Raw genomic sequence first — 27,725 nt, 5'->3', positions numbered from 1 at the left:
TTCAATAAGGTGTTCAGAAGTGCATTTTGAAAGTTCCCAGCTCCAGAGACCATAAATATCAGACTTGTCTTCATGTAACCTTGGAAGGCAGGGCCCAGGTGATGGAAGTGCAGCTTATGGAGCTTCTGCCCATTTTTAGTCCCTTATGCCCAAAGTCACTGACCACCCCTCTGCCTCTGACGTGGGCCCTGTGCCAGGGCAGTGTCACAATCATTTCTGCTCACATAAAAAGCTCAAGACAAGAAAGCCAACAATAACCCCCTAGAGCTACCACTCCCTACTACCTCCCTAAGAGAAGCCAGACCATTAAAAATGCCACATAAATATCACTGGCAGAAAACAGGCTGCAAGGTTATTTAGAAAAGCCCCACGCATAGACAGCCTCCCCTTTTTAATAGTGATAAAAAACCTGAGTTTCTCAAAAGAGCAAGTCACGCCACAGGCAAGCCTACCTTCCAAAACCCAGCAGCTCCCTTTTTGCAGAAGAAAAGGTAATGTGGAGGAAAGGTATACTACTCCTCCTTCATGGGCCACAGAGGCATAATCAATTGGTACAAAAGCACATTGTTGAAACACAAACCGTGGAAAGCTGCTTTATGAACCCGTGCAGCCAGCTGGAACAACCACCAACAGCTGCAAGAGGAACTTATTCCAGGAGGGAATCACTTCATTAGGGTGGAGGTTTTTTCCTTTTATTACATGCAGCTCAGGCTGCTGATCCCCATCATGAAGACCCCCCAAGAGAGCTGATTTCTCTGCTCCCTTACACCCTCAGGAACATTCGTAGTGCCCACTCTATTACTTAATCTCCTCCTGAGACATCGTTTCTCCCCCTCCCATCACACAGCTCATCAGCTCACATCCTGCTCTGTGGTGTCCCAAGCCTTTTGACTGTAAGTCAGAGAGCAGCAGTGGTTTGGGGGAGGACAGGTACAGAACTGGTTCCTAAAATAAAGGCTTATGTCTGTGGTAAGTGATAGGACAAGGGGGAATGGCTTCAAATGCACAGAGGGCAGTGTTAGACTAGATATCAGGAAGAAATTCTTGACTGAGAGTGGTGAAGCACTAGCACAGGTTGCACAGAGAAGCTGCCCCATCCCTGGAAGTGTTCAAGGCCAGGTTGGACGGGGCTTGGAGCAACCTGGGATAGTGGAAGGGGGCTGAAATGAGATGATATTTAAGGTCACTTCCAACCCAAACCATTCTATGACTGCAATGAACTGCATATCATGGAAACTAGGAGAAAATATCCAAACGGAATGGAATTTCCCGCTTGCTCTGCATTTAATTCTGCCCTCTTTCTGTTTGATACAGGCTACTTGATTATACATGAAATACAGGTGACAGCACCTCAGCAAGCAGTGACATGAAAATATACTCCATGAGTTTGAGCTTAACACTGGCAGATAATTGCAAGGAGGAGGCCACTGGCTCTTGAAGCCGTGTGTGCATGGCATGAGGGACAGGAGGTGACAGCACTGGGATTTTGTAATTAAATATAATTATCTCTAGAAAATTCCGAATTCCTTCATTGATAACAACAATGCAAACTTCCAAACTTAGTAAAAGGGAATAAAAACTTCTGGACAAGTGAAAGCAGAAGTAGGAGATATCTTCAAACAAAATGCTGATTGAAATAAATATACCTCCTCCAAAGCTTATACTTTCATGGGATTTTCAGGGAAATAAAAGAAATGCCTCTGGTATTCTGGCAGCGTAGCCAACTTTAGCCCTCTTGTGCTTCATTTCCATTGCAGAAATGCCAGCAGAGCCTTACACTGAGGAAAACCTCAGCATTAAAGAGCAATAAGAAGATATTCAAAGAACAATGTTCAACACCCACGGCAAACTTGTGAGAGCTATTCCATCAAGCGCACACCTCAGATAAGCTCCACAGCGAGCCATGGAGTGCAATTCACATGTGCTGTGGGCTGTTTTACATCTCCTTACCCGAACTGCTACAGCGAGATGGCTCCACCAGTCTGCCGGTCCTGTCATAGCAGGCGATGGCTCGTAGCCGCACGCCCTCGCCACACTCCCTGGCCACTCCCTGGGATGGCATTCCCGGCTGCAGCTCCGATGGACGCCCTCTGATAATGCAGTCAGACCAATTTCCATGGGGCTGGGAGGTGAACACCTCGCAGGGGCACGGCTCTGTTTCAACTTGAGGATAAACTTCAGTGTTCTGGCATTTGTCTCGCTTTCTGCTTCGCCCTGTTCCAACCACAGAAATCAGCGCGTTAGCTCAACATCTGCTCCTCTTGATAACAACACGTCACATTATTTATACTTGCATGAATTCAACACATTAGAACCAAGACAATCTGAATGTTAATATTCAGGGATGTTTCTGAAGCATCTATTAGCTGCTGCCAGTGCTCTGGTGTGTAAGGACAATGCACTGATCCCCAGGGGCAACCAGAGAACTTGGAAATACCGTTCTGATGGGTAGATCAAGGAGTAAAATACAAAGTCTTACTCTAGGAATGGTCTGCCCAGAAACCGCTTTGTAATTTCATATAATATCATTTTCCTCTAATTATCTGATGAAAATAAGTTGATTGTTTTGTCTCTATTTGTTCACAATCAGTGGTTGCCAAGACAACTTCCAGAGGACTCTACATTAGCTACAACTTCTTTGAGATTTCTTTACAAATTAGTTAGAGATGTGCTGTGCACACAAACAGTGCTTTGAAGAAAACAGAAGAAGATAATCCTCAGTAAATTATTAGGGCTGGAAAGAATTTCAATGGTTGTATTTGCTTTTATGTTTTCCTTTGCTCTGTTCCCTCAACAGGTTTTAGAAGAAGGCTCTTTCCGTAGATTTAGGAAGCAGCAGCATCCAAATAAACCCATAGTACAGCTCTCTGCAACTGCACTCTCCATGCCGCTCTCCTGCAGGACTTCAAGGCATGAGAAGGGGTCCCCAGGGCAAAAAGAAATCATGCAAAAAAGAGAGTTCATGTTCCCTGCATCCCCACAGCTGCTCAAGGGAACAAATGTAGGTACACAGCCTCTAAAGATAAAAATCAATGCTTTTCTTGGCACAGGTGCCGTGGAACAATCTTGATGCTGGCTGAGCTCAGGAATGTTTTTGCATTTGGCATCTGCACAGAAGGGAGAATTCATCTTCAGCAACAAACTGCATCTGTATCCCATCCTCAAAATGTTCCTTGGGGACCTTGGATGCACTAAAAACACTTCTGCAGACGGTTTTTAAAGCTTTGATCCCAAAAGAAATAGTTTCTCTTTATTGCACACAAATAAGATACTAAAACCAAAAGATAAGTTATGAACTCAACAATCCCCTTTCAAGTCTGGAACCCAGAGTCATTTCACCACACACAAGCTGGGTCTTGTTGAAATCTGTTTACAGATAACCATGCACCTCCAAAGTAAAGGGCCCTGACTGCAGACCCTTAATATCATCACCCTTCAAGCCCCAGCTCTTTCAAAATTGTATTGCCAGACTTCTGGGGAATGTAGGATTTGCCAGCACAAAGGGATGTTAAATGCAAAGAAATCAATTACTGCCAGCATCTTTATAGTTTGGTAGATAAATCTATGTTTACACTTCTATGTATGTATTTAAATTCAGGTACAACTCCCCATATTTCAAGGAAAGTCTTTTAAGAAACTTTAAATAGACTGGGAGTTCTCTAATGGCATTTCCAGCATTTTCTGTTTGACAAGCCATGAGGAGCCACAAACTCTGCATGTTCAGTTTTATGTTCTGCATTGTGTTAGTAAACATGGGAATTTGGGATTTGCCCATGTTTTGCCATCATGACACGAAGCACAACAGTCTGAGGTAAGGATGCTAATAATCTCACACTAATGTGACTTTTTTTTCCAACTTGCCCTGCCATCTGTTTTGTTGCAATCTTCCCCCTAAAAGAAGTTGCTATGAAAGCCCTATTTTGAGGGAAAAGTGACATTGATCCCGTACTCTTCACAAAGAAATATATTTAGAATTAGTGGTAGTGATATTTTTATCATCTTCACAGACTGCTTTAAAAATCACTGCTAAAAATACCATCTCCAAATTTTTTCGAGGGCATAAACCCATCAATTAAATAGTATTTTCTTTTTGAATTACATATTTCTTTTTTAATTACATCTCTGAATACTAACAAATATTATATATATTGAATATTATCAGGTAATACATACTGTACATAAAAATTATAGGAAACATTAAAAATACAGAAAGTGCTTTGTATCCATAATACAGTGAATTAACTGACTGTATTAATTAACTGAAAACTCACCTAAAAACTGTGTTTTCATTAACATGACTTTGAATTTTTATATGTTCTGTAATAAGTCTTTCACTTAAGTAATGACTAATTTTATATGTAGAGTCAATGAATTACAAAGTAAAATGAATAATACTATTAAAAATTGAGTGGAGGGCAAGCAAATACTTAGCAAACAATTAGAAGATTTCCACTAAATGACATTATTAATGAACTGTTATAATGAAGCCAAAGCATTCACTTGACAGAGACACACGCAGTGATGAACAATAGGTACAATTCATACACAGAGAGAGGTGAAATGCAAATGGATAAAGGACACTTTTAACATCACAAAATACTTTTGAAAATAGCAATTTCCTTAAATCTTTGGACTGAGTTTCAACAGATGAGATTTTTTCCAGACTTTTGTCTACCTCTGTTTTTCAAGAAGTTTTTATCCAAATACAAGTTGGCACCAATCTCACTGACTTCCCCTTCTGAGAGGGGCCCAAACCAAACCCAGTGTCTGATTTGGTTGTCTCTTGCTGCTCTCTGGAGCATTGTCATGTCCCCACCTGGGACACTCAGTGCATGTTCACCACTTGCTTTGCAGGACACCTTCACTGGGCACGGGCTGAGACCGTGAGCTCCATCCTGGCAGGAGGAATGGAACCCAGCAAGGTCGGATAGGGAGAGACTGGTGGTGGTTAGTCACGAATGCAGCGCAGGTGAGGAGACAAACCAGCAAAACCTGGTTTTTACAAACCATTTTTGGCCCACTTACTTGAACAGATCTCCATCTGATATAGAACAGAGTAAGAAAGGGGATAGCTAGGGCTGTACTGTTTTCTAAGTTGCACAACGTTCATGAAGAAAAATCAGGTTTAAAACTACCTGTAAGTAATTATTCATTAATTTTTAAATATTTTTTGTGAGATCAGGCACCTGTTATTTCGCTGGGGATCAAGGATTTCTCCAACTATAAACATACAGGCATTGGTATAGAGAATGTTTTAGAATATGCCCTTTGCCAGAAACTACAGAGAATTGTGTAATACTGGGTTTTTATGTAAAAGATAAATCTTTATCCTTTAATGAGCCACTCTAAGGAATGGCAGCTTGAAACCAGTATAAATGTGTGCTGTAATTGTTAGTTAGTAAAACATAGAGAACATCCCAGCAGTAACAGAGTAAGAAGACAGCCATGCAGCCAAGGACAAGTGAGTCTAGGAGGAAGGAGCAGTGGTGGCCAACATATTTTGCTGCCCTTCAGATCCCAGATTTTATCTTGGCAGATGTTCTTACAGCAACTTTAGCTCTCTACTCCACAGTCAAAATCTTTGACATTCCACCTCTATTAAAGGAGCAAACTCAAGCCAGGTACACCATAGCTCTCAAACACAACACAGAAACATGAAAAGATGTGAGTGTTGAGAAGAACAATAACAGCAAATTTCTTGTAAACCTTCTAAGAACAGTATAATTCATTTTTATTTGATTTAACCACATGTGGGGGAAGGCAACTCCCAGCAAAACATGCAGTTCCAAACTATTCACGTTAAGGAGTTTTAAAGCTTTTCAGTTTGGTCAGCATTCAAATAACACAACAAACCTCAACAGCAAGTACAGGAGACTGCTCCGTCAAATGGTTTGAACCAGTGAGTTTAATGAATACATATAAAAGATCAAACAAAGCTTTTCTAATGATAATGGGTTTTCTTTATTCATGGTATTAATTTGCCCTGTTGAATTAGGGCACACTGCTGAGCACAGAACTCCCAGTTTTAAACTTCCTTCAGAAAATCACACTGATCTGCACTCTTGTACATGTATTTTCTGCATGCTTCCCAGATTAATAGGTCAGATAAACTGGCACAAAGCCTGGTCACTGTTTCATTTGGTTTATGTCTAAAACCACCTTTCCACTTTTTCTGCTCTGTTCTTGTACTGGAATGTGTGTAAGGCTGGCAATGATCAGAACCAGATCAAAAACCAACTGAGGATGGGAACTGTTCCCACCACGCCAGCATCAGTCCGCCAACATCCCAGAGGCATTATCACAATCAGACAAATATTGTAAAAGATTATACCTGTGAGCGACCGCCTCCTGCTTCTGGTTGTGTCACAGTCAGAGGAGCACGCTGTGAATTTAGACCAGGGGGTAAATGTGCAGTCATCCTTGCAGGGAATGAGGCACTCCTGGACAAGGGCTGGCATCGCCCCTGCCCACTGCACGCAGTCACCGACGGCGGCAGAGCCGCCCTGCTCCGACAGGCACGTCACAGCTGCAAGCAAAGGGACACAAAGCTTTATACTCTTATATATATATTGTATTACACTCCTGGCAGTCAGTCCTGCTGCTCTGTGTGAGATTCACTCCCCTGGATTAACAGGATAAAGCTGATTTGGTTTTAGGGCATGGTTCATGTGTCACTCAGTGATGTGCTGGAAGCTTCACAAAACCATGAAGACACATTCTTATTTGACCAGTGTGTTATCTAAATGATGATATAAATTCAATATTTGCAAGGAGGCAGTCATTTTAAAGGTTGTGGGGACAGTTTAACCAATGATACATTGTACAACCAAGCAACAAAACACATAACACTGTGGCCATGTGCCAGTAAACATACTTGGTCGAGGCCAGGATTCACAAGATGTGATGCACTTGCTACTCATGGAATTGAAACTGCTGCAAAGTGGTTAAAAAAGCCCCTAAAAACCATTAAAGAAAGCTTCCTTCTCCAAAACCATCATCTTTTCCATATTTCAGATTAAGGGAATGACTGAGCAGATGCTACAGCTAAATGCTTCTTGCAACAGGGTATAAATACCAGGTCTGGCCCCTCCAAACTGAGCTCCCTAAATATTGTGATACCTCTTATACTCCCCCACTTTGTCTGTTGTCCTTTTTTAGAACTAATAATTAATTTTTCACAGTGAATATTGGTACTGTATAGCTATGACAGAGAACAAAAGTATTTAATGTATAAAAATGAGTCACAGGAAGCCTAGGACAAAACTTGCTAAATTCAGTGAATTAATAGTAAGTAATTATAACAAATAAAAATAGCCTGCACATCATGGAGTCTTTCATTTCATTAATAATAATTAATTCTCACAAAATCTCCAAGATTATAGGCTATTTATATCCTCCAGTGTAGGTTAAACAAAGCAAAGATAGGTCATGACTTGATTAAGGTAATAAACTCAGGGACAGCAATGAACTGAATTTGGCCACAAGAGTTTAGTCATGTCGGGCTCTCTGATTCCAGGCAAGTCCAAACATTGCATCATAAAGCTACTGAGGATGAAATTATTTAATCCAGATTTTACTATTGAACTTTAACAACCTGTGATATTATTTTATGACAATTGCTAAATAATTCAGGTTTTTGAGGATGCATATATTTTCCTTGTTGCCAGCATTTAATGTGAGTAGGAGTGCATGAAAAGAAAGGGGGAAAGAACTCTGTTTTCTTACAGTTAAAGGATTTACTGGGATGTAGCTCTGCCATAAATACACATGATTTTTTGGGTTTTAACTACAGTACTGTATGGGAGAAAGGAATGGGTTGGCAACCACCTGGAAATAAAAAAAACATCTTATTAAAATGCAATTAGATTTCTATGGAAAAAATCAGCATTTTGAAGAGCATGCAAAAGACAAGCAATTGTTAAAAGTCTCTTTAGACTCAAGTGACAGCAAATCAGCATATTAATAACCACCTCTAAACTGCTGATCCTTGCCTTTCACTTCCAATCCCGTGACCCTTCCCAGCTCCCAGCCCCAGCCGTCAGACTGTGAGCCCTTGCCCTCCTCAGTTACAGGAGGCGAGGACAGAGGTCGCGGCTCTGTGCGGGGACACGGCGTCATTGCCCTCCTCAGGAAGGTTAAACAAGCCACAGACTCAGATACCCAAGGTTTGTGTAGCCTCGTTACCTTCAGCAAGGACACCTCAGGTTTGGCCACACAGCTGTGTCCACGTGACGTCTGGCCAAGGGGATACAGAGCATCTCCTCAGCATCGCGACAGCTGCTGGCAGCTCCATCCTCCACTGCCAGCCCCACGCAGCAGGAGCTGTGCTTGCAGAGCAAACCACCCCGCTGCAATGTTCACTAGGTGCTGGCAGAAGAGCACACTTCGTTCCTGACATTTATTAACAATGGCAGTACAAGGGGTGGAAGTTCAAGGTATGGATGTTAAACCAGACGTCCCATTGCTGTGATCAGTTATTATCTAACCACCCAATCTTCTGCACAAACCGCCACAGCTGCAGGCATACAAATAATTCACCAAGGTCCCTGAGCCTATCTGGATGCTTAAAGAGATGGGTATATCTATAAGGACATATGAAATCAGGGCAAATATTTGATGGAGATCATAGAGCTTAAAGAAATTAGTGACAACGGAAACATGAGTAAAGTTAAACAAAAATAACAAACAATATAGTAGATTGGATATGTCTAAGAATGAAGACAAGGAGTTGAAAAGACTATATAATGCATAGTGTAGTAAGAGACATAACACCTAAAGGAGGGGAGGAGGAGGATCTCCTGTGATTCTTGCTACATGCCTAAAACCTTGCTTGAGGTGAGCTGCATTAACTGAAAAAATAAATGAAATAATAAAGCAAAAACCCATTAGGGCATTTTAACAGATTGGGAAGGGGCAGGCATAAAGCAGCATGATGGACCCACTCCAGTGGTTCCATCAGGAACCAATCCCCTCGTTTCTGCTTGCTGCAAACTTCCCAGTTTACTTAGCTTTAACTTCTAAGAGAAAAAATATTTTCATATATAGGCACTTCTGGAAGGAGAATGAGAGAAATTTGTTTTCAGTGAACCTTCAGGAAAGTAAAATTATTTATCCTCGGTGGTTTCAAACTACTGATTGGTTTGGCTCATATGTGGTTTATGCTGCATAAAAAATATTTCCCCTTAATCCTCAGTTCTGTCACAATGGTTTTAAATAAACTCATACCACAAAGCCATTTCTGTTATGTCAACATCTCTTTTGTTTTTTCAAGTGGGATACCCCAAGAGAGCAAATGCAGTCCATTTGCAGCCTTATGCATTGAGAAAAAAAATCAGAGTAATAAATCCCTTCTAGGCATAATGTGTGATTTCTACCATCTCTGCAGCATTTAAAATGGACACAAACATATGAATAAAACAGCTAATAATAGGACACTGCCAGATAAAGGCTTTCAAGTTATAATATTGATTCCCACAAAGAGGGGAAATGTAGGATTTCCTTTTGAACTATTCTTTTTTATTACCACCAGTCAACCCCACCAAACCGGAATTAAACACTTGGGGCCAAACTATGGGATGACATTTTAATGCAGTTCTGTTGATATAAAAAGAAAACTGCTGTCACAAAAAAAATAAAATCCAAACCACCTTCTCTTGTAATGATAAACATGAGATCATGAATTAAACTGAAAGGTAGCCAGGTTTAAGAGGCTGAAGGAAAATAACTTTTTTTCAGAGAAGGGCTGGAATTGTTTAGCAGACTGTGTGGATGCACCTGTGAAGGTGCCAATGCACCACAGCGATTAATATGAGCAATGAAAATAGCTGCACGAGCAACTGCTTTGCTTCAAGGCATAAGTCAAGTGTTAAATGTAGAGCTTGGGGAGCAAATTTCCCTTTCTGCTGCTACAGGGCCCCGCCAGAAGACTGAGCAAGGACTGCTAAGGGGATATTCAGTGTGACAGTCTCTGTCTTCTGGCTTTGCATTCCCACCCACAGGAGCGTGTCTGTGTGCCAGCATCTCAGCATATGGCGCACAGAAGCATATGGGAGCTACATTCTGTAACTACATTTCTCCTAAATTGAAAGTAAATAACAGACACTTCTCCTATAAACTTTTAGATGGTGAAATCAAATGTTTGCACACTGTCAGATTGCAGAGGCATTGAAGGCATCCTTAGATGATGTTACAACATCACCAAAGAAGTGTGTCAGCATCAGACTGAGGGAACTCAGGTGCTCTCAGGTGCACGTGCCTGACTTAAGAGCATTGGAGATGATCCTAACAAAAGGAATTGTATTGAGAATGAAATATTACAGGCACAGCATTGCATCCAATAAGGAAACATAACATAAATTTAATTCCTCTTAAGTAAAAATCCAATTACAGACAGCCTCTGTAATCATATTCATTTACCAAAGTTACAATCCATTCTCCTTCAAAAATGCATTCCAACAGGTTCCAAAGGGTAAAAAGCTAAAGACTGAGAGTATCAAGTATGAACCAGTAAGATTATATTGTACCACAGCACTTTCAATTTGAGAAAAGTAAATCAGTGTTTTCAAAACTCTGGAATTAAATGTCATTAGAACACCTGAAAACAATGACTGATAATTCCAGGAAGGTACACTCAGGCCAAACACTAAAACTAAAGCTATGCAGTAGTGCAAATCAAGTGACTGGGATTAGTACATGAACAATAGGATGAGCTATGAGGCTACACAAGAGCTTTAACGCCAGGAGGTGTAGGCAAAGCAAGGTAATCATCTTCACTGTCTTCAAATTCCAAGAATGTTTGAAAAATCAAAGCCAGCATGTAAAGTCAAAGACATGGTTTTAATATAGCTGTTTACCCTCTTGTTCAGAAAAATCCTCATTTCTGTTGCATAATATTCTTGGTATCCTTCAATGTAATAACATCATTTCTTACACATATCATTAGCGGTAAGTGAAAACGTTAAGGGATAATATATTAAAAAAATAAAGAATAAAATAACTTTAAGGGTCTAGACTTGCTCACTGTAAGTACAGTCCCATAACTCACGATGCCTTCATCTGTTTTCTATATTGATGCTCCTTCATCCTTACAACAAGTTTTTTCAGAATCCCAGGTGGAACACTGACATTGTTCTTGGCATGTTAATGCAACCCCTAATTACAGGAGGCCAGAAGCAGACATAATAGATGACACAAGATAAGGCTCTGCTGAGACTCAGGTTGAAGTTTAAAGTCCTGATTCTATAAGGACATAAATACACACTTAATTTCATCCCTGTGCAGCCCCCTTGGATGCAGCAGCACTCCCTGCAAGGAAGTTTGGCCAAAGTTCTGGACTTACAGAAACACAGCGTAAGATAACCATTAAAAGTAAGTCTGAGGAAAAGAACAAATGATGCCAGGAAGGACATCACAGACACAAATTTCATACAAATAACTGAGGAAGAGCTGGGACAACTAGTTATTCAGCAGGAAAACTGTCTCCGAGGTCACCAGTTCCCCATTTTGTAATTATTAATGATATTGACAGTAGTGCTAAAGGGCTGACAAATGCCACCGAGCAAACAGAGCGCTGAATAAACACAGATCCCGACCAACAGGCTCTATAAACAAACAAGGGGAGCCCGAGATGAGCTTGGGATGCAATAAAGATGGTAAATACCAACTGAAAAAATAAAGGAAAGCAACTGAAATCATTTGCATGAAAAGGGGTGAGGGAAGAAATGGGCACAAAAGTTGGGTGCAGAGCATTAGCATGGAGAAGAGGTTGTAATGGGAAAGGGGAGAAGTTTGGGATAGAATTAGAAGGGAAGGAAAAAAGCATACAAAACTGTGAACATCCTTCTCAATGTAAAGGTCCATGCTGTAGCTGCTCTTTAGGTTGGTTTCTCTCTGCAGCCTTTCCACAGTAAGACACATGCATGGGGTTAATGTAGTCCCAGGAGCCTCAAAAGGAATCCCAGCTGCAGCTTTCTGAGGGCCAGCAAGGTGGGAGGGCACCTTCAGTACCATTTAATGCCTTCAACTGGACTCACCTCTGTTCCATCTAAAATAACTTCTCAGAGTGCAATTTTTCTTTGATACTCATGGATGAGATGATCAATTACTTGGTTTGGAATACAGGACTGGAATTGCTGTAAGAGCTGAGCTGCACATGCAATTTTGCCAAGCTGTGTGACTTGAGGTTTTATTTTTCCTCATCTGTGAATCAAAACTGCCCACTGTTTGAGGAGAAGCAGGAGACAAGTACATCCCTGTAAAGCCCATTCCTCCTCCCACCCACACACGGAATGCAGAACACAGGACTGATATATGATTGTCAAGCACTATTTTCATACAAGTGTTTTCTTATTCTAAGTGGTTCACACTCTGCCTGGCCAGAAAGGCAAAAATAATATGAGTTTTTAATGTTTCAAATTTACTTTGTCCAGAGAATAACTGCAATCTGAGTGCTTCCACATTATGCAATCAGTCTAAAGAATCTTTCACAATTTTTCCCTCTTCCCCTTAACATTATTATAGGTTTTGAATTGCTTTTACTTTCATTTTCTAGTAAAAAGAAAATCAATGTAAGTGCATTAGATGATTAATGATAGAAATTATGCTCCTTTCAGAGAACATAAAATACAAAAACATGTTAATTTTTTTCCTCTTTCTGTGGTCCACAATTACCAAAATTATTCAAGTTCAATTTCTTTGTGGCGCCTATCATCAAGTTATATTTAAGATGAATTATTTATTGCACAACTTGAAAATAAGACTAAACCATCCTGCTATAAATACACACATTGAGATGACAGTAAATACAGAGAATCAAACATGCCAAATAACACAGAAGAAGAAAGTGGAAAATAAACACAACATTTACAGTATTTCTAGTAACTCAAGTTGGAAACTTACTTAGCTGATTAAGCAAGCACTGACTTTCTTTGCAGTGAAGCACAGATACTAAATCCAGAACACAACACTAACACACCCACATATTCACAACTGCCCCAACATTCTATTAAAAATATGATAGTCCAAGTAACACCTCAAGGCTTGAATCCACCCTTCCTCCTCATCCCCCCATTTCCCCCCCCCCCCCAGCTCTGGCTCTTCTGATTTTGGTATTCAAAACTCCCACTGCTCTTGGCCCCTTGCTCAGAGACCAGCAGCTAAAAGCTACCGGGACATACACAGGCCCTTCAACAACTTTCCAACCCATCCTGATCTGTATTCCCCTCATGGAAACTGCTCTCAGAGTTTTCTAAAGTACCAATGGATTTTGTATATATGGTCCTGCATAAAACTTTCCACTTCAACTATCACTTTTCTACCAGAAAAAAACAGATAAGAATACTAAATGCTTTGAGGTCTGAAGTCTGGCTACTCATCTCCCGCCTAAAACTGATAATATAACTGAAATCACTTTGACAGAAGCTAATAAAAACGCATACTCAAATAATTCATGTTATCTAAATTAAGTATCTTTCAGCCATCATACAGTATTGTCCACCTCATGAGAGAAAAATAAAGATACTGGACTTGAGATTCAAGGGTCAGCACAATCTAAGTACAGTAAAGACACTGTACTTAGATTAAAGGTAAGAGAGGCAGAAAGAGATTGTGAAAAATTTCCCACCCACAGCCTTGAAAAATGAAATGCTTGAGGGTTTTCAGGAGATTTACCCAGTGGGAAAGCTAAGTACGCATATTGGAATCCCAGTAAAAGCAAAGTCACTCTGATGTGTGGGAGTTCCATACGTATGTACATATATATATAAATTATACATCCAGAAAGGCTTTTCACACTTCCTCCTAAACATTCCTACTGTGCAGGGGAAAAGTGTTTTTTGGAAACCCTATGTCAGGGAACCCATTCTTGGGCAGGAAAAAAAAGAAAAACGAAGACGACCAAACAAAACCAGAAAAGACACCCGAATTCCCCAGAAGAGACTAACAGTCCAAGAAGGGTGTATTTCTAAATTGGCCATACAAAAGACTCTGATTCCCATATGTATAAGGAGTGGTATTTCCCCTGGCTCTTGCTAAATGAACTTTTTCTTTGTGTGAACATAGCAGATCCAATAGCTTTGCCTCTTAAAAATAAAAAAAATAATTACACCCATCTTTCCACAGGTTTGCTGTTCAGATCATTCTCACTGCTAGCAAATTCCTTTTTACTCTTCTTTTGAAGCTAACAGATCTAAAGGAACTATTTGTTTTTTCCTTCTAGCCTCTTAAAAACAAGCCAGAAGATCAGAGAAGATGCAAAGGGAGATATCTTACAGGACATTGTGATTTTCATGCAGTGATCCTCTCTTCCTTTCTTATAGGCAGAAGAAAAGAGAAACATTTCTTATTTGGCTGCTGCTACTCATCTTAAATTTGCACTAAATTATTTTAACTGAGGGTGGGGTTATAAAGCAGATTGTACTCCTGCTGAAACAATGGGAAAACTCACAATTATTTCAACTGGAAAACAACAGATCCTATTACACTTTCTTTTTACTGATTCTTCTACAAATAAAGCATTTGTTTGCAAGCATTTGTTTCTAAAGCAACTACACAATCTAAACACTGACTGATCACAATAGGATCGTTCATGTATAGCAGATACAACATTTGGACACAGAAAGCTCTCTATCATGATTCCTTTACCATTCATTCAGATCATATAATTGATGGTTTACTTAACTGAAAAAAAGCAATCAGATACAATAAAAACAAATTAATACAATAGAACATAAATTGCATCAGACCTAGAAATAGTTTCCACCCTGCTGAAAGATTATTAGTATTTTAAGCTAATCTTCATTCCAGGAAACCACAGTCTGGGACACTGCACTATGAACTATGCCACATTTTCTTTTATTACAGTCTTTCCAGTACAAATCATTTTAATCTTGGCAATAATAAATCACCAGTTAGATTCTCAGCTTATACCCTCTTTTCACCTGTGAAGTTTTGTTCATCTTTGTTGGAGCTCAGAGCAGTTTCTCCCATAAAATTGCTCTCTGTGTGAATATTTCTTGATGCAGAAGGTTTCTGCCACCTGTCATTACACGATCAGAGGTTCAAATTGAGGAGCACTTAAAGCAGGGGAAGGTCATCTTTGGAAATTAAGTTGGAATAAAATTTTGTAGAAGTGGAGGTGGCTATTCATACTGTGCCACTGCAACAACAGCGGACCCACCATTTACCTCACACGTGCCCTCCTGCCTCATTTGAGAGTGGCTGCTGAGCCACAAGGATTTATCATCAGCTTCCACCTCCTGTAAGAGCAGAAATGCCCTTCACAGCCCTGTCCACACAGAGCAGCAGGGGCTGTGCTCACCTGTGGAGAGGCAGGACCCAGCCAGACAGGGAGGACATCACTGAGGAGCACACAGCGACCCAGACCTCAGTGACACAAAGCCCAGAGGAACATCCGACCCTTCCAATCATGCCCAGCACTACCATAACCCTTAAAACCAAGGGGACATAACAAGAGGGACTTCCAAAATTTCCCAAAGTGTTAATTACTTCTTCCATTTTAGAATAAGTTATTTAGGAAATAAAATTCAATGTAAAACCAACTCAACACTTTGAAAACCCATCAAGATTCACATCACATTTCCTTTTCAGAAGCAGGAACTGATATTTGGAATTTTAAGTGTGTATTTCAAAGAAACAGTAAATAGCAGCTTTTTAATTCATCAGAAACCCAGAGGAAAGGGAACTTTCCATAGAAATGTGCTGTACTTGGGAGACCAACTCTTGCTGTCGCTATAATGAAAGTATAAATACAGCATAGCAGGAATTCATAGTAATTTGTTTCTATGAGCAAGTTTGACACGGCACAGCCAAATAAATTCAGATTGTACAGCTACACGGAAGTGAGACATTCTCTGACCTACTGCATTTTGCCTTTCCTCCATCATTCATTGCATCAGACCTTTGTCTCAATTTCTCTCTAAACCTTTGTCTTGTCCTATTTGATGGCCCACGCTCCAGGGTTATATCTTATCAGTTAATTAACTTTTAGAATGGAAACACAGCAGAAATGACTACATAAACTTTTGCTCATATATATATCAAAGCCGATGTCAACCAGTGTGGTTCCTGTGTACCTAATCCAGGAGACTTATAATAAAATCTCATCTTCCATTTATAGCCTGAGGCAATAGTAGGTCTTGCAGAGAGAAATGCGAAGTGATGAGGTTTAGTAGAGCAATAACATTGCTCAACAGTTTAAATATTGGTCTAGGTACTGAACTTTATGCCAGGAGGTTCTGGCATTACATTATTAAATGCCAATATTTCATCCACGGTTTTCACTTACTCAGAATAATGCATAATTCATTTCAGAAAAAAAAAATTGAAATTTAAGATTTTTTTCCTTCCCCCACCACCCCCTCAAAAAACCTCCTTAAATGTAACACTACTTACAACAGATCAAGGCAACACTAATGGGGAGTTACGGAGATTGTGTGTGTGTATAATATATGTGTTCTTCACTGCAAATTAAGGAACAATTTAGCAACAACATCCTAGAAGCAACGAAAACCATTGCCTTCATTCGGGCCTATAAGGTCAGTGCCAACAAGGAATAAAAGAGAAATCGATTAGCCTGAAAGTTTGAATCAACAAATAAGGAAGAGGAGGATCCTCAGAGGCAACTTTGATTTTTATTTTACTGACTCTTCACCTCACATCAGCAGATCTCACTGATGCGCACTAAAAAAAAATATGGGGTAAGAAGGAATTGAACAAGAGCCAGTGTTTGAAAATAATTTTGCCCACAGTTCAAAATCTCAGTGAAAAGCCCAGCAGTGGAAAGGATGAAACACAGAAAAAGAATGAAGAATCTGAATGGGAATTGTAGCCTGACAGGCTGGGAGCATCCAGCAGCCCCTTGCTCAACTCCAAGCACTCTTCTTCCACCCAGAGAGGATCACACACTCGAGCTCCTGACTCCTGTCATTTCAGAAAAGCTGTGTGATCTGGCATCAATCTATATATATATATATGTCTATATATATACACACACACATCTTATAATTTGCTGCAATTCTTGATTTTTTAAATTGATTTTTTAAGGGCAGGGTTAAATCTAAATAGGTTTATTAAGACACTTTCTAAAGAAAGTTTCACCAAGACCAGTTTTTAAAAGTCAAGAAAACTTTTTATCATTTTGTTTCAATAAAATGCAAGAGAACACACTGCAGATTTAGATTACCATATCAGCACTTTTGATTTACTCACCTTTTCAATGTGAAGACAGGCAATTCCCATATATAACTTTATTCCAAAGCTGTGACCTTGACTTCTACCAAAAGTTCAATTGTATGGGTATTGGTTTTGAGGCAAGATGAAGGAAGAAAGGAGTTCTCACAGATAAGATAATAAACTGTCAGCTGCAGTTCATGAAATACTACTGTTTCAAATAGATGATCTGATTTAATATATGCTGACTGTCAATTCAAAAATTATGAGTAGGTCATTACGTAGCATGGTGACTACAGAGCTTGAATTACTCTGTTTCATAAAGCATTAGCTGTGTGAACCAAAGACATCTTCACAGCCTTTCATGTAAGGATCCAAAGTAACAGAATAATCCTAAATTAAATGAAATACCACATATTGATGGTGTATGGTTAACACACACAAATTTGAACTTTGTCTAGAGGTAAAGAAAAAGGTATTGGAAAAGTACTGTTGGTGGAGTTACTGATAACATCAAGATGAAAAAAAAAAAAGCTTTTCTCTAGTTGTTGAAAATAATTAAAGGAATGAATAAAATGGCTAGTTTAACTATTAACCCACTGTCCTAAGTACTCATACAACTGTAAAAATACAGTGAAGTTTAAAAAAACCCCATCCCAAAACACATTATCTCCTGAGAGTGATGAGAATTGTGCACTTGTATAAACTACAGGATGTAATCTCCTCCTTTTTCTCTACTTAGTAAATGCAGTTTTTTCTAATAAAAAGAAGGAAAGATGAGCTACCAACACTGATGTATCTAACAATAAATGAGAAGTCTTGATGAGACTCCCATGTTTTCCAATACAGTAAATATACAAAAAACCCTTGAGATTCATATGTTGCTTTGAACAGATTCTTGTATCCTACATTGTCCAATATAACAACAGCTTGTTTCACACTGTTACAAGAAATTAACCTAAAAAACGTTAAGTGCTCACTGGAAGTAGGGACACAAGTTACATCTAAGTTAAAAGTGCAATACTGGCAGATCTCTCACAGCAAAAGGATGAGCAAAGATTGTGAAGAAACAAGGAAAAGTTTAACTCTCTAATGTTTCAAATGCTTATCTACCTTTCCATCACTTATGCCTAAAATGCAGTTTAATATATTTTCCATTACAGTCAGAGTCTTCAGCAACAACCTCAAACAAACATGGTATATGGAATCACCTCCCAAAATCAAATTATTCTTTACCAACCTAAAATCTGCTACACCTAAAAAAACACTGAATAAACAGCAAACAACAGTCACCTGCTACCAGTATTAAACAACTCTTTCCAGAGTAACTTACATGAGGAAATAAAGAACTGGGACCTGATTTCTGTCCCCCACAGGCTGCCCAACTTACCTACACTCTGTGAAATACAGAGGCAGTGCCTGATGAGACACCTAAATCCCTCTCCCAAGTTGTGATGGCTCCTCCATCATCTTCACATCACATTTCAACTTAGATAACTAAAGTGTCACAATAAGAATATATTTACTTAAAAACAGACTGAAAATGTTTACACAGTTATCACACTAACATATTTTGGGGTGAAACCTTGTTGTAGCCAATATTTAACAGGTGAATTCACGTGACTGGAATAGTAACACACATACCGCTCTTCTGTAAGGGCATGTAAATGATGGTGACATGTTGTGTTTGATGCATAAATTTTACATCTTTTCCATCTTTGGAATGGTCTATAGAGAACAACTGGTAAAATCTGGTCTGTCAAGGTGGAGACAGAGTAAATTTCACTCAGCATAGAGCGTAAGCCATGAGCAGGAACCAACGGGGAACAGCTGGGATGGGCAGGTAGACAAATACATTCCTACACATATATTTGCATTAAAGCTAAGTAAGGCATCCTGGAAAGCTGGAAGGACAAAGGAAACTGAAGAAAGGTGCAGCTCAGGAAAAAGAGAAAAGCCAAAGTGAATGCTCTCCTATGAGGGAATGGGCACAACCACATCGGGGATAATCTGGAGTATGAGAGATCAGCTGAGCTCAGTCAAAAGCTGTTCACTGCCCTCAGAACAACAACAACAACAACAAAGGTGAAAATTAGGTCAGGTTCTTGCAGATTAGCAGAAGGCTGCAGCACAAGCATGAAAAATCAGAATTAGCAATGGGCATTAAAGGTAACAAATGATCCTCCTGCAAATGTCCTGGCAAAAACCAGACACCCTCCACTCTCCCACCCCCCTCCTCAAAACCTGGCCCAGGCTCACACCACCCTTCATGGGGTGCATCCCTGGGAGTGGATTTCCTTTCAGGGACAGGGCTACCAAGGATAAGCCAGCTATTTCAAAAGTGTCTGTTCTAATGAATCCTGGCTCTAGCAAACTTAGAGAAACTGATCTTGATGTGTCAAGAGGTGAGCATCAGCTTATTTTTGATCTGCACAAAAATGCTGGAACAAGTAATCATCCAGCAGGGACAGCTATACCAAAAGAAAATAAAAGTTAAATACATCAGCTTTCTGTAATAGATTGATGGACATGGCAAAATAAAAAGAATGGCCTTATTTTATAATAGTCTGCTTCCTTGAGGACAAAAATCCTAAAAATGCTCAGCACCGTGAATCCTAAATGACTTCCCTAGTAATTAAATTATATTGCATCAAAAAGCACACGCCTCCAGCAGTTTGATTCGGATGTGCACACTCTAACCAGGAGTAACTGGGTAAGCAAAGATTGGGTGGAGTTGACATAAAAACATGTAGAATGCTTAGCACTAAAGCAAACCTCTGAAATGGAATAGAGCCTTTTGCTTTATGATAATCTCTGGGACGGATTCATCACTGTTTTATTACTGACTTTTGTTACTGTATCTGAATACAGTTTGATTTTATGAGATCTTAAATATTACCTTTATAAACATTTCATGGGATGTTGACTCTCTATCTGCAAATTGCTTATTTGCTTATTGTATCTGTTCATTGATGCCACTGCAATAGCTTATTTTTGCATTAGCTTCTTTGTTGAGTCTAGTTCATCTTCTGAGAAAACCCAGAGATGAAATTTTTAATAAGAAATTCAAAAAAAAAAAAAAAATAGATATAACTGCAACTGGTAAAGACATTTTCCCTTATAGTGTTCTGTTTGCAGCATAATTCAATCAGGGTGTTTATGCCAGTAACTGAGATTTCAAGAAAGTACTTTGTTTATCATTTAATCAATATGATTTGAGCAACCCAGAAGGATTTTTAAATAGTAAGATAAATTCTGTTCACTCCTCCTGCAACTTTACCCCAGTTTCAGACTTCTGCTCAATAAAGGCTCTCCTCACATCATTTCTTTTGCTTCCACCATTCTGACTGTGCAAACTCAACACCAATAAAAACCTGTGGCTGAATTCCATCTATGGAACACATTAACTCGTTTGCAACTAATGGAAGATGATGATGACTGCACTGGGAGAAAATACAACAGGATCACTGGGCTCCCCTCATCAGCCTGTTTGACAGCTCTACTTGTGTACACATCACTTATTCCACTGCAAGCCTGAACATTTACATTCCACAAAGCATATAATCAAATTTTATTCAAATACAGCCCAAGAACTAAGTGTATTTAACTTCTGGAAACACATTAGGTGATTATTTCTTTCATAGTAAAAATGTAATACTTGCAAAACCACAGAACCAACTGCAAACTGCTAATATGTTTCATTATTATTAAGTCTGCCCCTTGGAGACACCAGCAATTAGGGTCAAATGAAACTCCATAATCCTTCTAAATTTCTTTCATGATTGCCTCCAGTATTTACATTTACCTGTGAAATTCATCTCACTGGGAAAGACAGGCATCTTTGAAAGGCTTCAGATAAGACAATTTGAGCAGACACATTTTGCCCTGTTTCCCATCAAAGCATTTAAAATTACAAAGTTTATGCTTTTATATCGGATTTGCAGAGTATTAACATTTAAATAAGCTTTAAAAAGGGGCCAGATACATAATCTAAACCAAAAAATTAATAAAAACCAGCCATTTTCCTATAAACCCTACAATTAACCATTATGATGAACAGAGAGAAAGCAATCTATCTCACCATGCCATAGAGCTGATGTAGCTCTTCTTTTCACACACCACACAAGTTAATTACTATGAGCAGATGTGCTTAGATTACAGGAAAATTTATACTCCATGAAACCAGGCACTGAAGATATCTATTTATTTTGAAGCACGAATTTGTCCCAGTTTGTTTGGAGGTTTGCTTGCATGCAACTTCATCAGCAACATGGCCCGCACAAAACCCATCCAACCTCACAGGATTGAGTTCTGCACTGCTTTTGGTGTGTTATACTAACCAAACATTTCAAAAAGGTACTGAAAAAGAATCTACTGATCTAAGCAACTTCTTACAAACAGGGCAGTTCTGATTTGTCCCACAAATTCTCCACCGTGCCTTGAACAGGGAATGTCTGTGACCACACTGTGTGTTCTGGGGGTTAAAATGCAACGGAAGAGATAATTGCAATTGAAGAGTCAAACAGAGAGCCCAAACGCTCTCAAGAGTTCACATCTGCAGTAGCTGCTCACTTCTGCAGGCCCACTTACGCTTGAATTTCTCAAATGCTGTTAAGTGCCTATTATTAAGATGCCCTCCAGGAGCACAAGGAATAAATGAGCAGCAGCCAAGGCCCGTGGTCAGCGAGGGCAGCGGCTGTGGAAGGCCACGTGTTCCAGCCACACGGCCGCGGCTGGGAGCGCTGCCCCGGCACGTCCCACATCCCCCGAGGATGTGCTGATCTCCTTCACCCCGAATTAAATGGATGCTGAAGTAGATGGCCTTGGACAAGCCTATTACATTTTAATAGGTTAGTAAGATCCTCTCACACTGCCTGCCTCGAGTTCAGGCAGTTCCTCTGCCTACACAAAGGCCAGGGCAAAAACTAAGATACAGAAAGTTGATATCTAAAAGACAGTACAAAAGAGATAACTCGGAGACATTTCAATCACCTTGGGGCACATCACAGAAAACAAATATATGATTGCAGTGAAACTTCAGTGAACTGTCAAAAAGAAACAATAGTACTGACCGGAGTTGATCAGAAAAGCAGTAAAAAGTAACATCTGCTACAAGGCTTCACATCCAAGATCCAAATTTAACACTACAAAATACCCTACTTCAGGAGAACTCTGTCAAATATCAGAATATATTATTCAAAACTTTCCTTATTTCACAAAGCCAATATCAGCAATCCTCTAATAAATGATGCACGCATCTGGCAAAACCAGCAGCTGCCAGCAAAAAAATTGACTTTAGAAAAATCTTTGTTAGAAGGTGACATATTTTTCATTACTATCTATTGCCATCAAGGTATAGAGATGGCTTTTTTGTGTGTAGTAATTTTATTCCAGGGGAATTCCAATTTTTTGGATGAAGTTTCACTTGATTTATTATAAATAAAGAAGATGGAATCTTCTCCGGAGTCTTTTCAGAAGGAAATCAGTGACGATAAGGGAAGTGGAGAAGGGTTGCTTCCAACAGGAAAAATGTTTGGAAGTATTACTACTGCAATCAGACTTGGTTTAGAAAGTGCTAAACCTACCACTCAGCATTTCTAATATTTCTAAACAAATTTAGAAACAGTGCCAGCAGAAAAGAGCACCACTGGACACCCAAAGCAAATGTAATATTGACCAGTTCACAGGCACCTGCTGTATTCCCACAAGTGCGAGCACCTCATAAGCATCCCTGTCACTTCCAGTTACTCTTCTGTCACTTTAGTGCACCTGTTTGAAAGAGAGATGCTGGGAATTTTGAAAGACAGTTTGAGTCAAGGTTATTCATTTATTCTGAAATTGAAAACTCATGTCTAAAACCTCTACTGCAGACATAAAGCAATCAGAGTAACATTAATATACAAATTCTGAGTCAACAAACATGACATCAGGATTCCTTTTACACTTTTGTGGCATGTCACTTCTTAAAAAATCTCGTGCTTGAAGATTTACAGTAAGCCATACTGATGGGCTCTGCCATTTAGGATGCAAATATTCGTGGTGAATATTAGTTCTTAATTACTGAATGAAACCTGACTCAAGAATTTCCATTAAGAAGGGTTTTCTGAGTAATGCAGAAAAAGGGGAAACACAAACTGCAACTTCTATCAAGTTTCTCTAAAGGAAATTCCCCAGACAGGTCAAACCTTAGGAGTCTGACAATGAACAATATATGCTATAAATCAAACTCTGCATTCCTTTCAACATCTCCATTTTCCTTTCACCAACAGCTGGGTTTGTTTGTTGATTTGTTTTTCTGTTTGTTGGTTTGGTTTTTTGTTTATTTTTTTTTTCTGGGCGTGGGGAGGTTGTTTGCTTATTTGGGTTTGTTGTTTTGGTTTTTCTTCCAGGAGGTGAGAGGAGGAAGTCCAAACAATTGACAGAGCCCTTGAATGTTTCATTCATTTAAGCAGGATCAGCATTTCAACCCAGAACTGCCTATTTCTCAAACTAAACCCCTTTGGTACTACCATACTGTAAGAATATACAACTGGTCTTCATCCTTCCATTTAATGGCTCTGGAATGTCTCACAAGATGATAATCCACTTGACTGAGATCATTATGGACAAGAAAGAGGTTACTTGGGTAAAGACTGTAAGAGTAACATCTCTAGTGTTTTCCTGACAATGAATAGTATAAAAGTATTTTAATGAACTTGCTACAGTATAAAAGCTTTTTAATATACTTGGTTATTTTTGGACATGCTTCAAGCTTTCTTATTTAAAATGTCTATTTGAAGAGAAGTCCTCCTTAAGGCCATTTTCAAGAGAACCTGGATCTTATCCTGCTCAGCTCAGATGAATTTTTAACAATTTCCCTATGAACCGCAGAAGCTTTGGCATGAATTGTCTTTGGAGTTGTAAACAGTACAAATGTGACATGCAGGAAATTAAAATTTTATAAAAGCAAAAGTAGATCTAAATCAGTACTGAATGAGCCTGTCTGCACATGGAGAGGTGAACAAGAGGGATGTGAAAATGTTATATAAAATAGCAAACAAAAAAGGAGACCAACCAGGACACAAATGCCTCAAGAACAAAGGATGATTCAATTAAATTAAAAATCATCAAGAAACTAACATAGTTCACTCACAGCAGGGTTACCCCATTGAACTGAGATATGCCAGACACACAGAGAGGCTAAAAACCAGCAACAGTTACATGAGCTCATTTAAAATATTAAGGATTAGAAACCCTCATGTTTCAGGCTGTAAGTGAAGAAAGCAAGAGTTTTAGGATGAAATGGCTCCTGTATTTCTGACACAGAGCACACAAGACTGTGTGAGCAGGTCTGCTTACAACCATCCTGTGGCCACAGAAGAGATTCCTGCTCTAGTCTGTAGCATCCTCTGCACAAACCATGACATGTCACCACCCAGGCCTCCAGTTCACAGAGTACAAATTATTCAAGATTTGTGTGCAAAGCCTGAATCAATTGCTCATAACTAGGATTTTAAATCAGTGGCAGCTAGTGGTAAAAACAAGTCATAATTGGAAGGGCCTGTCTCCAGTTAGAGGGAGAGATTGCTCTTCATTATGTCTCTCATTATGCCTTTCATCCTCCTGAGCAAGTCTCGGCACAGTTTGGTTCTCCTTGGACCTCTTTCATCTACTACACTCTGTTTAATGACAATCCATCATTTAAAAAAGGACCCCAAAAAGGACTTTCGCCAACGATAGTTGCTTAGATCATACAGACTCCACACCAGATAAAAGAAATCTTGGGAGACCAAAGAGAGCTGAACTTAATCAGAGGGATGAAAGACAAAATGAAAATCTATCTACCCTTACGTTTAAAAATGGAGTTTCCTTCAGAAAAGATGATCTCGACTCTCTCCCTCTGTGCCTGTTAAATATGGTGTGAGCACTGTCAGATCCTGTGGGACTTTTATGATTGAGATGCTCCAGCAATTCCTGTAAATTGTACACATTTGGATGGTGCTGTCTGAGGTGACCCAGCCACTTCCTATTGATCTAAAACCCTTTTCCCCCCCTTCTTCCCTCCTTCCTCCTAATCAAGGCAGAAATACATACCCTGGCAAGCTTTGATGTCCCTCTGCTTTACCTCTCACTATTTTGATCTTTTAACAATCCCTCTATTGGTACATGCCCTTAGCATGCATTTTCAGTGTCCGAGCCTTCTGGCTTCAAAAGACTGTTCTACTTGATTAAGGCTTTTTGTTCCTTTCCCCGAGAAAACAAATGCTGTGTGTGGTACTAAGATGCTGATATTTGTTTTGTTTACCAGATAAGAACAGTATACAGTTAAGCTAGAGAGCCTGCTTATTCCCTTCTACAGAGTGGAATATACTGTCCTGGTTTTGAAGGAAATCAAATACATGTAACTTATCTGATGCAGTCTTCATCATCTTTATTTTACAGGAAGTCTACAGATCATTGAGTTGCCTTTGGATAAAATGCTGCACTGTAGATTGCTGTCAGGACAAATTCTCTAAGAGTCTCCTCAATTTTTATGTTGCTGGCATAAGGCTACAGTGACAGAAATGACTCGGAGTCTCTCCTGCTATTAGTTCACGTCTATAAAGTAATGTCATGCCAATTCTCCTCCTGCCTATGAAATATTCTTAGAGCAGCTCTACCTGAGGTGGAAGCTGGGCAGACCCAGGCTGAAATATAGTTTTAAGTGTCCTCTGATGCCTGCTGACATCCCCCATTAAAAACAGGAGGGCAGTCCACCATCACTCTTCTGTGAACAACCTGTCACTGGCAAACCAGTATCAATCTTTCTTCCCCTTGTCCTATCAACTCACACCCAAAGAAAGAAAAATTGGTCTAGGGGAACACATTACCTGGAAGATCCATGGGATGTAATACAATATGAGGACAAATTTCCACGCCCCACTGCAGTGCCCAGCTGCAGATTCCAGCCGTGTACATTTGTATAGACACCTCTGCTGCAGCACCAGGTTTTAAGAAATTGGCCCAGGATGATTTCTATGCAAGCAGGTGACTTTATTTCTCATAAATTAAACTGCAGCAATATCAAAGGCAGCCGAAATGCTCAGAGAGATTGATCCACCATACCTTCACAGAGCTTCCCCTCCTGTTCCCAGTCAACTCTAATACTACAAAACTGAAATTAATCCCTTGGAAAATCTCTCTGGGAGAGGATATCTTCCTCATGCCACTGGTGCAGGGAAGGCTAAGAATGCATACATACATGCATGCATGACGTTAGTATGGCATTTTTGTCTCCTCCTCTATTTTTCCTTGTTTCCCTCTTTGTGAAACACTGTCACACATTTTTGCATGAAGCAAATCTACTATCAAATCTATAGTTAAACTCAGACTTTGGGAAGTAATTTAAAGATCAAAGCTAAACGGTAAACTGACAGAAATCTGACACGAGCAATCTGGACTCATGCAATCCCTCATTCATACTGCAGCGATCATTCTCTCCATCTCCTGTGTGCAGATATACACAGTTCATCAAGAATGAAGATTAGTTTTAAATGCAAAACCAAAGGTAAATGTTCATTAAGCTCAAGAGATTTTAATTTGTTCAGTGCTATTCACCAGAGGTTGACTTCTAAATACTTAATTTCTTTCTGCTAATGAAATTTGGGTATTTTGAAAAAAAAGGCTCCTAATCTATTCTGAATCTATTGGCAAACCAGGAACTGGAATTACTCAAGAGAAAGTTTCGGTGTTTTTATCTGACCTCAATTGTTTGTCATTACTTATAGTGGCAGAAGGTGTTACAGAACAAAAATAAAAGGGAGGATTGCCTGCTGAATCTATTCTGTTTTATGAAACAGAAGAATAAATTTCAGGAACTTGGAGATGAGAAGAAAAATGTAAGCAAAACATGATTTTATGACAGGTGCTTTTTTACAGCAGGATAATGGCACTCATATAAGACTGAATTCCAGACTTTCCTTTACAGTACTGCTGCCCACCTCTCTACACTGCAAGTGCTGCATATGACTTTTTTTTCTTTAATGAAATGAAAAATTTCACTTTTCTGATTTCAGAGCACGCTCAATTTATCCAACATGTATTTTTGGTCTGCCCTTCAAAGTACTCATGATTTGCAGTTACCCAGACGTGTTTCAGATGTGCTCTCTAGTTCATCATCCAGACTGTTAGTGACAGCACCGACAACAGTCCAGGGTGCGTGTGTCCCGTGGGAAGCTGTCAGGATCTGATCAGAAGCCATCTGAAACAGCCTTCCTGGCTGACAGCAAAGAGCTGATAACAGAGCTTGGAATGGGTCTTTTCAACAAGTTGCACAAGCAACTCACCCTGCATGTCTCTAGGTCATACTCTCATACTGCACATGGGAGGCTGTCGCATGGGACTGGACTCAATGTCTTCCTGAAGTCAAGAGAATATGATCTGTGCTGCTTTTCACTTACATTATTGCCTGACCTCCAGCCCACTGCCTTGTCAAGGAAAGAAATCAGATTAGCAAAAACAATAATAGTGAATCAATTCTGGTTTGGTTGTTTCTTACCACCTTGCTACTCTCCGCGTGT

At 39.6% G+C, this 27,725-nt stretch overlaps 1 protein-coding gene across 7 annotated transcripts in view; it reads right to left on the bottom strand.

Annotated features, from left to right (window-relative positions):
• Window positions 1-27,725, bottom strand: part of THSD7B (thrombospondin type 1 domain containing 7B) — a 299,255-nt gene that overhangs the window by 90,140 nt on the left and 181,390 nt on the right. For all 7 annotated transcript variants that reach the window (XM_048309745.1, XM_048309748.1, XM_048309749.1 and 4 more), the window contains exons 14-15: window positions 6,332-6,526; window positions 1,951-2,214 (exon numbers count right to left, since the gene is read on the bottom strand). In XM_048309745.1, coding sequence (XP_048165702.1) covers window positions 1,951-2,214; window positions 6,332-6,526 — 459 coding nt within the window. The remainder of the gene's footprint in view (window positions 1-1,950; window positions 2,215-6,331; window positions 6,527-27,725) is intronic.

Source organism: Corvus hawaiiensis, chromosome 7 (genome assembly GCF_020740725.1).
Source record: "Corvus hawaiiensis isolate bCorHaw1 chromosome 7, bCorHaw1.pri.cur, whole genome shotgun sequence".
NCBI lineage: Eukaryota > Metazoa > Chordata > Aves > Passeriformes > Corvidae > Corvus > Corvus hawaiiensis.
The sequence above is the reverse complement of the archived record's forward strand: the minus strand, read 5'-3'. Positions and strand labels throughout refer to the sequence as shown.